This window comes from Uranotaenia lowii, chromosome 3 (assembly GCF_029784155.1).
Source record: "Uranotaenia lowii strain MFRU-FL chromosome 3, ASM2978415v1, whole genome shotgun sequence".
Classification (NCBI taxonomy): domain Eukaryota; kingdom Metazoa; phylum Arthropoda; class Insecta; order Diptera; family Culicidae; genus Uranotaenia; species Uranotaenia lowii.
The window spans coordinates 224,242,897-224,255,018 of record NC_073693.1 but is presented as its reverse complement, the minus strand read 5'-3'; the positions used below and the strand labels follow the sequence as shown (position 1 = coordinate 224,255,018).

The window sequence follows — 12,122 nt, the reverse complement described above, 5'->3', positions numbered from 1 at the left end:
CCAGGGAAAAAAGATAAAACACAACCTAAGGCATTCAGACCTATTAGTCTAACGTCCATTATTTTGAAAATAATGGAGAAGATACTTGACGAGTACATTAAATCGCAGTATCTTAGCTTAAGTAAGCTAAACAACTTCCAGTTCGCTTACAAAAAAGGTATGTCCACGGTTACGGCCTTACATACCCTTACACAAAAACTAGAAAAGACTGTAGAGGCAAAAGAAATAGCACTCGCTTCTTTTTTAGACATTGAAGGGGCATTCGACAACGCATCTCACACTTCAATCGAAACAGCTATGAAAAGACGAGGGTGCCACTCGGCAATTGTTAACTGGACTAGTGCGATGCTAATAAACAGAACCATTTATGCAAGCTTGGGAGGACTTACAATCAAAGCCACACCAACGAAGGGATGTCCCCAAGGCGGGGTTCTATCACCGTTGTTGTGGTCCTTGATAGTGGACGACCTCCTAAACAAACTTGTATCCATGGGATTCGAAGTTATTGGCTTTGCAGACGACGTAGTTATTATAGTTCGGGGAAAACATGAGAATGTGCTGTCTAATAGAATGCAAACTGCACTCAACTACGCACTATTTTGGTGCAGGGAAGAGGGACTAAATATAAACCCTTCCAAAACTACTGTGATAGCCTTCACTAGGAGACGAAAAATTACACTAAAACCTCTAACATTAGATGGGGAAGTGTTAAACCTCGAATCACAAGTGAAATATTTAGGCATAGTACTAGACTCAAAGCTATCATGGAACCCACAGATAGAGCATGTAATCGCTAAGGCTACAACAGCTCTATGGGTCTGCCTCAAAGGAGTAGGGAAAAAATGGGGACTACAGCCGAAAATTATCTACTGGATATTTGCAGCTATTATAAGACCCAAAATTTCTTATGCCTCCTTAGTATGGTGGACCAAAACTATGCAAATTACGGCCCAGAAAAAACTAGCGAAGCTCCAAAGACTTGCAACGCTAGCTATAACTGGCGCAAAGCGAAGCACACCGAATGAGGCTCTAAATGCACTACTAAATATTCTGCCTCTACATCAATTCATTGAGTTAGAGGCGGAACGTAGTGCCTTGAGACTCTCCAAATACAAAACTCTCTATGAAGGAGATCTTACAGGACACCTCAAAATCCTAAAGAAATTTAAATTAAACTCACTTATTGTGAAAAATGATGACTGGATAGAGCCCATTTTCAACCTAGACATACCATACAATGTAACTATCAATGATAGGGACGTGTGGGAGTCAGGTGGACCTGCGGTTCCTCCCAGATCGATCCTATTCTTCACTGATGGGTCAAAAATGGATAAAAGAACTGGGGCAGGGGTTTTCGGACCTAGACTCAGGATCTCAATTCCTATGGGAAACTGGCCAACAGTATTCCAAGCTGAAATTCAAGCCATTCTAGAATGCACTTTAGCCTGTTTGAAAAGGGGATACAGGTACACAAGTATCTGCATGTTCTCTGACAGCCAGGCTGCTCTCCGAGCACTAAGTACGTTCACATGTTACTCCAAACTAGTTTGGGAGTGTATAGTTGCACTAAGAAACCTGGCCATAAGGAACAGAGTATCTTTATTCTGGGTACCAGGCCACTGCGGTATCCTAGGGAACGAAGAAGCAGACCAACTAGCTAGGGAAGGATCTCAGGGACTGTTGATTGGACCTGAACCTTTCTGCGGAGTATCGAGAAGTGCCTTGACTATGGAGCTCAAGAACTGGGAAAGCACCACTATTGTTTCCAACTGGAAAACAGCGGAGGGAGCAACCCAGGCAAAAAGATTCATTGAACCAAGCGCACGACTCTCAAAAAACATGTTGAACTTAAGTAAGCACGAATTAAGTACTTACACAGGTCTCTTGACCGGACATTGTCCAACAAAACAGCATCTCAAAAGGATAAACATAATTCTGAACGATGACTGTCGGTTCTGCGGGTTCGAAAAAGAAACTGCAGAGCATCTTCTATGCAACTGCTGCGCCCTCCTAAATAGGAGAGAGCGTGTACTTGGGGCAAAGTTAATTAGCGCACAAGACATATGGTTGCATATCAGCCCTAAGAAGGTTATATCATACATCTTTGATATCATACCCGATTGGGATAAAATGCTTAGTCAGCAATCAACTGTCACTCCAATCAATAGTGCAGGTGAACCTGACAGCATATAGTAACGCGGGGTAAACACCACAATAGATCAACTACTGGTCGCAGTGGGCTCTCCCCTACAGGAAAAAAAAAAAAAAAAAAATCTTGATTTATGTTTGGTTTTATGCTTCTGTGCGACGATGGAAACTACTTTTGTTTGCTTCTGGGTGATGTCCATCAAAAACGTTTTGGAATGTTCGAAGCACAAAAGAAAATAATACAACATTAAAAAAATGCAGAAACTATTAAATTCAAGTAATTTAAAAAAGCGAAGAAAGTTAAAAAGAATTAAAATCCTTTTAATTTGTAAATTTTTTCGGGCTTAATTGCGAATAAAATTAATAAAACCAGGTAATCTGGAATGCTCACTTTATAAGCATAAGTATTAGTGTGCAAAAATTATGTTAGTTTTTCGATCATCATTGAAATTCGCGTTGATTTAAACACTCTATCCTTTTGAGTTTGAAAAAAAATATGAAAAAAAAAGGTAACTGTAGTTGACTTATTAGGGTCAAACGGCAAAACTGAATTCCGTTATTGAAATTTTATTTCCAATTTGAATCTAAGTTTTGAAATTACGATTGAAACTTTACCAACTGATTTAACCCAAATTTCATACTTTTGATTCTTTTTAAAGATTATTCTCTACTAACGAACATAACCTTTATTCTGTATATCATTTTTTAAATGAACAATTTCAAATTATTATCATCATTAAAACGCTTTCATAGTTGAGTTGTGAATTCAATTGGGCGATTCTCTAAACAAGAATATTTCTACCTTTCCAATCACATCTTATTCTCGATTTTTATGCTGAGTCTTGCATATTTTAAGAGAAGGTAGCTTTTCCACTTTAGAAGAACTTTTGACAAAAGCTTCTTTATTTTTTATAACATTTTTTTATATAAATAATTTTTATTTTTAAGTTTTAATCCGCATTTCAGTTTAATAGTTTTATCACATTAGATGAACACATTTTTTTTATTATTTCAAGATATAAATGTGAAATAAACATTTTGATATTAATTCAAAATTCGCAAGTCCTACTTTACTCTGATTGTAACTTTGATTCTCAATTTTGTGTTTGAATTTCATTTGTAATATGAAAGTCCGATATTAATTTGAGATTTTGAATTGTGGGTCTGTATAAAATCCGATTTTAGGTTTTGAATTTCACTGTTGAACTGTCTATATCTCCATGGAATTTGAATTTAATTCTCTTGTATTTTTTTATTGTTAGATTCTTTGTCTGTAGTCTTAATGTTACTTATAATCATGAGAGAAATATTTAATCTGCTTTCGATGAAGCTCTTACCAATTCATTAATAATTAAATGAAAAGAATTTTAATATCTATCTTTGAATTTTTTTAATAAAGAGATTTGTGGATGCAGAAAGAGTTATTAAATAAATTGTGATTTGAATTTGGCATTTGACAGCTGTAATCTGCATTCTCAATTTCGATTAGTTTGATTATTTCTTCCGCAATATTTGCACGCAATAGTTTAGGGTCTAACACTTTCAAAAAATCGATTTTTTTTATTTTCTTATTGTAAAACATTTCAAGAATATTATATCAAATTTTCAAGTCAATTGAAGCAAAACTGTAGAAATTAGAGGCCTTTATCTCCACCTATCTAATACTACAAGAAAGTAAGAGCAGAAACTTCAAACGCGTTTTTCTCGAAAGCACATTTTTAAAGTTCGTGGACATCGTCATTTGAAAACTACTTATCCGATTCTTTTCAAATTTAGAACATGTTTTCTACATATAAAATACCAGACCCCAACGTTTTTCTTTTTTTTTCTTTGGGGAGATTTTATAGATAAAAAATAACGAATTTTTTCGTGAAAAATCGTAGTCTTTACTTCAAACAGCCACAAAAATTTCATAACAAATTTCTTAAGTTATATAAAAACGTTGGGGTCCAGAAAAACATCTATTAAAAATATTTTGCTCTGTTTTTCTTGACTTCAGATGATTCTGTGCTGAGATACAGTGTCCACCGCAAATCCTGTTTTCTAAAAGGCATCCTCGAAAGTGCTCCGTCACCGGCTCATTTTTCAATATTTTTCTACGAAAAAATTACTAAATGTTTTTTTTTAATAATGCTTTGTATAATGCAAAAAATTTGAATACATTGGTTTGAACGTTAGCTCTAGAAAAAAAATCATGAAAATGATGTTTTTTTTTACCCGTAAGACCCTACCCCCCCCCCCCCCCCCTTAACAATAATTGTTTTAAAATATCATACATAACGAACAGTTAAAATTTTTTTGTATATTAAAATATTATGTGTTCTCTGAAACGGCATATGAAGAGAAGTAAGCCATGACTTTTGGGCGACGCACGCGTTTTTATTTTTCTCTGGAAAATTTTTCTATTAAAAATAAAGTTAACTAGGAGTTAAAGAGCAAAATAGTAGAAAATGTTTTATAAGTGACCGATGAAAGTTGCCGGAGTGTTGTATGCTATATTTCAGAATGCTAAAGCCAAGAAGGGGGGAGTGATGGCATTCTGATACTATATTTTTGGTGATCTGTGAAGGAATTTTTTTTCACTTGACTTGTTTGATAATATAACTTGTTTGACTTGTTTGATAATTAGGTGAAGCGCATCCTTTCCACCAGATTTAGAAAATTTCAATTGTGCGCGAATTGTGAATGAAACGTGCGGATGCAGTCTCCACAACGGAAAAATAGTGAAAATATTGAGTGCTAATAACACTAGTTTACAAAATTTAAAAAAAATCATGAACTTGATTAACTGACCAACATTTTTAAAGTAAAATCGGGCGCTGAATCCGAAAATGAAATTCAAAAAAATCTCAGTAGAACCGTTTTTGAGTTATACTCCAAATATGAAATTTCGAAATAATTAAAAAAGTTCTTGTACTTAGATTAAAATATCTCGGACGGCACAACAGTAATTTGAAATCTCTCTTTTGCATATTGAAGGTGAATAAGTTATCTATCGATCATCTGAACACTGTTTTTGCGTTTGACCAACAGTATTGTTGATATTAGTGACTTTATGAGAAAAAAAATTATAAAAAACGCATTTTTTTTAGAGAAAATTTTGTTTCAACGAAAGTTTTAGACTCGATGGTAGCATTTAAAAATCTGATTTTCTTTTGCGCTTAAATATCAATTTAAAACAAAGATTTTAAGTGCTTATTTATCAAAATCGGTTGAAAATTGAAGAAGTTATGGCTACTTTACCATAACTGAAATTTTTGGAGTTTTTAATAATTTAACGAACCGCAGTACACTTATCATAGTATAGGAAGAATGGAACATGATATATCTCACTCGCTCTAAGTCAAAATTATTCATTAGCTTACCAGAAAGTCACATGCCAAATTTCAGGAAGATCTGACCATAGGGAGGGGTTGCTTAAGTCTCAAACGAGAATAAAATTTTGAGGTATTTTGCCCGGAAGGAACGAAAAATACTGGTTTTTCATCAATAACTTTTTTCATCACTAGCTGATTGTTTTTTATGGTTGATTATCTTAAAGCCTAAGTTGAGACAAATATTTCACCCGAAGACTGCAACTCGATTGGATTAGAAACAGAAAAGTTATTGCGGTTCAAAGGCCGCAAATTTTGTCCAATACGCAATGAGTACTTTTTACGCATTGCATTTTATACGACAATTTTCGACCAAAATACAATCTTTGACCCGCAATAACTTTTCTGTTTCAAATCCAATCGAGTTACAGTCTATGGGTGAAATATTTGTCTCAACTTAGGCTTTAAGAAAATCAACCATTAAAAACAATCAGCTAGTGATGAAAAAAGTTATTGATGAAAAACCAGTATTTTTCATTCCTTCCGGGCAAAATACCTCAAAATTTTATTTACGTTTAAAACTTAAGCAACCCCTCCCTATGGTCAGATCTTCCTGAAATTTGGCATGTGACTTTCTGGTAAGCTAATGAATAATTTTGACTTAGAGCGAGTGAGATATATCATGTTCCATTCTTCCTATACTATGATAAGTGTACTGCGGTTCGTTAAATTATTAAAAACTCCAAAAATTTCAGTTATGGTAAAGTAGCCATAACTTCTTCAATTTTCAACCGATTTTGATAAATAAGCACTTAAAATCTTTGTTTTAAATTGATATTTAAGCGCAAAAGAAAATCAGATTTTTAAATGCTACCATCGAGTCTAAAACTTTCGTTGAAACAAAATTTTTTCTAAAAAAATGCGTTTTTTATAATTTTTTTTCTCATAAAGTCTCTAATATCAACAATACTGTTGGTCAAACGCAAAAACAGTGTTCAGATGATCGATAGATAACTTATTCACCTTCAATATGCAAAAGAGAGATTTCAAATTACTGTTGTGCCGTCCGAGATATTTTAATCTAAGTACAAGAACTTTTTTAATTTTTTCGAAATTTCATATTTGGAGTATAACTCAAAAACGGTTCTACTGAGATTTTTTTGAATTTCATTTTCGGATTCAGCGCCCGATTTTACATTGGAAATGACCTTCAGTTTACTGAGTTCAAAAATGCTGTAAACTAGTGTAATTGAATGGGAAAGAAATGTGCCCAGATCCAGAAAAAAATCAATTTTAGCAAATGTGCTTTCAGCAAATGTGCTTTCAACGAGAATTACTTAAACATTTTATAATACTTGGAACGTATGGTACTGTTGTCCACGTTTCTTCCTCCCTGTGTTCCAGTTGTCTCTGCGTCCAATACTGAACAGTAGGTCTAGCCGAATAAAGATGGATAGTAAATGTACTGTTTTTCCTATTTCACAATTTATAAATGTCAGAAGAAGAAAATTCCAAAACTGTGTCTCAACCCTAGTGTCATTGCATACAACGCCCACACTCCAACCTCCGAAATGTGGCAAAGATTTGGCAAAATAACGGGAAAGAAAACATCTCAGAAAATAAAAATGACGATAAGAGGAGAGTACACTGAAGATCCACAAAAGATAGCCAATCACATCGCAGACAACTTCCAAGAAAATTTCACTCAAAACAGTCATCCAGATCTAAACATAGAACTTCCACCATTTATTTCGAACAATGAATTTATGGACACCGACTTTTCAGGTGCAGAATTAAATTCAGCTCTGAGGAGTGTGTTGGGAAAGCCACCGGACCGGACGAAATAACATATAGTATGATTACGAATATGCCACCAATCGCCAAAAGAGTTATACTTAAGTCTTTCAATGATTTATGGCAAAGGGGAGATTATCCAACCGAATGGAGGGAAAGTATAGTTATTCCAATTCCCAAACCCAGCGATCCAGAAAATTTTCGTCCAATCGCATTTACTTCATGCTTAGCGAAAACTTACGAAAGAATGATAAACCGCAGACTCCAGTATTTCTTGGAGGAAAATAATGTTTTACATCGCAATCAACATGCTTTCCGTAGTGGTAGAGGTACCACTAGTTACCTCAGCCAATTGAAAGACGTATTAACTGAGCACCGCCATGAGAGGAAACATTCAGAACTAGTTTCACTCGATCTTTCCAAAGCTTTTGACAAAACTTGGCGAAAAGGCATTTTACAAGCGTTAGTAAGGATAAAGATCGGAAATCGAACTTATCAAATGGTAAGAAAATTTCTTCAAAACCGGTCGTTTCGAGTGGGAGTCAATGGAGCCATGTCCTCTGCTCGGCCACAAGAAACTGGAGTGCCTCAAGGCTCAGTCATCTCTCCAACACTTTTCCTACTGGTGATCAATACAGTTTTTGAACATATTCCCAGAAATATCACAATATTAATTTATGCAGATGATATCTTGTTGATCTGTGGAAGTAAATTTGCAGCTGTCTGCCGCAAAAAATTACAAAAGGGAATCGATGCTACAATGAAATGGGCAGAGAAAAATGGATTCTCAATAAATGCCAGAAAAAGTGCGCTTTTACACACATGCTCTGGTACAAAAGGTCGCCATCACTTTTTCAGAATGAAAATGCTGAATGCAAATGGGGTAGAAATACCGAGAAAACGAATAACTCGCATATTGGGCATAAACATAAACCAGAAAGGGAATGCCAATTCTCACATTAAAACACTTCAAATAGATTGTGAAGCAAGAATACGATTTCTCAAAGTAATCAGCCGATTTGGTAGTAGAGAGACTCTTTCGACAATTGGATTTGCAACTGTGATATCCAAATTATTCTACGGTTGGGAATTTTTTGAGCCCTATGAAATATTAAAATTAAAAACAACCTATAACAACATGTTGAGAACGGTATCAGGTGCGTTCCACACCACCCCAATAAAAGCTTTATATGTAGAGAACGGCGTGCTACCTTTAGAACTTCTTGTAGCGGAAAATTGGGCAAGAAAAGCCATTTGGATATCCGAAAGAGTAAGCTATAATGAAAATTATATCCTGAACAGAGCAAATTCACTACTTGAAAATATCACCAATAACAAAATCCCCCCCATTTTGAAGCTCAATTCGGAGAATAGCACAGATTTGAGAGATATATCCTTAAAAATTGATTGGACTGTAAAAAGAGGATTCAAAATTGGAGGAAACAAAAATTCAGCTACAGCCATGTTTGCTCATCTTAAAAACACCATATACAGTTCCAGAAAAGAATTATTTACTGATGGATCATTAGCCAATGGAAAAGTTGGTATAGGCGTATTCAGTTCATCAGAAGAAAATATTTCGAAGCAGTTGCCAAACACATTTTCCATTTTTTCGGCGGAAGCAACAGCAATAAAATTGGCACTTCAGCAGGCAAATACAGCAACAGTGATCTACACGGACTCGGCCAGTGTGCTAACAGCTCTCGAAAGCGGAGTAAAGCACCCAATAATTCAGAGCATCCAGCAACATCAAAATGCAAAAAATGCTACGCTTGTATGGATCCCTAGCCACGTTGGAATCTTCGGAAACGAAAAAGCAGACCAACTTGCTAACTTAGGACGATACGACGAAATGCTGCGGATGAATACCCCCAAAGCGGACGCGCTGAAATGGGTACGACAGCAATTGTGGAAAACGCACGGACGAAACTGGAGACCCGAACAGGGTACCGCTTTAAGGGAAATAAAATCGACTACAGGAAAATGGACAGACATCGCAACGAGAAAGGAGCAGAAAATTTTCACCAGGCTGAGAACTGGTCACACGCAGATCACCCACCAACATGTCCTGGAAGGAAAAGAGGCACCAATTTGCTGCACTTGTGGCGTGACAATGACAGTGAAACATCTTCTAACAGAATGTCGAAAATATTGTGAGCTCAGACAGGATATATTACCAGAAGGAGGATTAGAGATTATACTACAAAATAGCAAAGAAAGTGAAGAAAAATTAATTAGATTCCTGAAATTAAGTGAATTGTTCAAAGATATTTGAAAAATTGTAAAACTGTAAACTTAAACTAGAGGGTGAAAACACTAGGTTAATCCCTCTCTAAATAAACGATACAAAAAAAATTGCATACTTTCAGGAGCAATTTTCTGAATTTAAGATAAAATCAACTTTCTTAACCCTTTTTGCCAGAAAATTGTTGTAAAAATATCAGTTATTGGATAAATAATCGTAATCTTGTAATCAAGGGGGGATCAATTGAACCCATAATGAACATTTAAAAAAAAATATCTGAAAAATGTTGAGAGTTTACCATTGATTTGAAAATATGGTATTATGAAGTTCATGTTACACTCCAACGATTTATGTATTGGAATATATATTTTTGTTTAATTTTTTTCATTTCAGGAACATATTAAACTGATAAAAAAAGATGTTCAAGTCACATTTTGTTAAATTTTTCAAACAAAGTTCAATAACTCAAAAAAATATTTTGGTAAAAATTTTTGAGCTTAGAGCATAGTTGTTTTGATCCTTTAAGCACATTTTTCTAGAACATTTGATCCTTGTAAGTCATTTCAGTTTCGAGGTATAGCCAAGGAATCAAATATCCCCAGGGACCAAGTATCCTCATTCTCCTCTAATGTGTTCTCTGGAATGCCATATAGAAAAAGACTCATCAATCCGTTGCCAACTGGGCAGGTTTGCAGACGAGTGCGGAATACCTGTCATAGATTCATAACACTGAAAATGTTAAGAATGTTATTCGGATGCGAAACTGTTTGCTCGTTCTACAAATAACACAAACACGAAACACATTCATGACATGACTGTTCACACGAAGTCATGGTGTCGGGTATGTGGTTATTTGCATTGAAAATTAGCCGAACAACTATTCTAAAGAATGTAATTTAGCACATACGTTGGCGAAACTGCGGTGAATCCGTGCACTCAAGGTGGATTATCTACAAGCAAGCATCTAACAGATGCTAAAACCACCGGCCGAAATATAAAGTACTATGCATGCTTCGATCGAGATTTGATCTCATGAGCGCTGGCTTAGAAGGCTCTTATGATCTCAGTTCTCAACCGACTTTTCAAACATCTTTAGTATGATGTTTATGCTATGTTACGCTCCTCATATTCTTTGTTCTCTACCGACTTTTCACACTTCTTCAATATGATATGTTTATTTTTCATACAGTAAATTCCATATGATATTTAAACATCTAAACACTCAATATAGAATCAATAAAAATCAACTTATATTTCACACTGCGGCTTGTTCATAAAATGATACCTCTTATTGTTTTCAACAATGTTTGATGCTTTCCTCACAACATATCTGTAGGATTCTATAAAGTTGTACCCGATATCCGGGAGTTGAATCGCTTCAAACAAGCTGCCTATGTAAACATTTCTTGTAGCGATCCGAAAGCCGGCCTTTCACTGTTTATCCAGAATCGTAAAATTTACAACCGCAGTGAAATTGCCCCTCATTTAGCTCGGTTTCTCGGTTTCATGCAATGAAGACATAAATACCAAAATATTTTCGACCACGTTGTTGTTTCCTTGCGCTTTACATCTGTCGTCGAAACATGTTCTCGTTCGTACAACATACATAACTTCCAATTTGATCCACAAGCTAACAAGAAAACCAACTGTCTAGCAAAATCCTTATTTCGCGAACAACCAACCCCCAGGGTCCTTTTTTCAATCAATCCACCTAACCCGGCGATGGATCCCAGACTCGATTGACAGGTTCAACAAACTTTCACAACACATGGCAGCCTGCCTAATACCCACAGGTTTTTTGCACATTTCTGCCCAAATAACGACGGCTAAAATATACAGTATGTTATATTCACTCACCATTTTCATCATTTTGGCGATCAAATCTACTTTTCGGTAGCGAGGCAGCTAAATCAAGCGGTGACAAGTAATGAGCGTCGGCAAAAAATGGTACCACACACGCACGCTCAATCCGTAATTAGCGGGTCTCAAAGGAGAGCTCAGAATGGCTTTTCTAGGGTCGAAGACCTGTTGGATTGAGAGTCACTTTTTCCCGGTTGCGTCACTTTTTGCCCGATTTTGTAACTGGGAAGGGTTCCCACACTCGCGCACTTGGTTCAACACAGGGCTAGGTGCCTTAATGCTTCACTTCAAAGGGAAAGATCCTCGCCTTCACTCTGTTCTTTCGAAGGTCGTCCGGACCACTTTTCCACACAGAATGCCTTAAAAAACCCCAAGCAATATGCTGTCATATAGCACCAGTCCGTTCCTTTCACCTGTGAATTTCACCACACACGTGGTAAGCCCAAATTCAATTCCAAAAAATCCGCCCAACCCCACATGTGCAACAAATTTTGGCACTCTCGAGCTTTCAGAGCTTTTTATCACATCCACGACCAACCGCCGGCAACAAACTAAAACCGTCCGGATTGGGTGCATAAGTGTTTTATACTGGAGCAGGTTTTGTTTTATTTTCCTTCGTCGTCGCGGTGTGGCGAGTCTTTTCGCTGCTCTTCAAGGATTATTTTGCTTTCTTTGCGCCCAGGCGCGTTTGCTGTTTGCGCTCGCTGGTTTGAGAGATTGCGTCTCGGTCGTGGCTGGTTTGTATCAACCTGTTGCTTGCT

The 12,122-nt window shown here is 36.2% G+C and overlaps 1 protein-coding gene across 1 annotated transcript in view; it reads right to left on the bottom strand.

The window, feature by feature from the left end:
• The window catches only part of LOC129755917 (uncharacterized), a 220,027-nt gene extending 208,109 nt beyond the window's left edge, over positions 1-11,918 (bottom strand). Inside the window, exon 1 of the mRNA XM_055752623.1 lies at positions 11,359-11,918. Coding sequence (XP_055608598.1) covers positions 11,359-11,370 — 12 coding nt within the window. The 5' untranslated portion in view covers positions 11,371-11,918. The remainder of the gene's footprint in view (positions 1-11,358) is intronic.
• Positions 11,919-12,122: the final 204 nt, after the last annotated feature.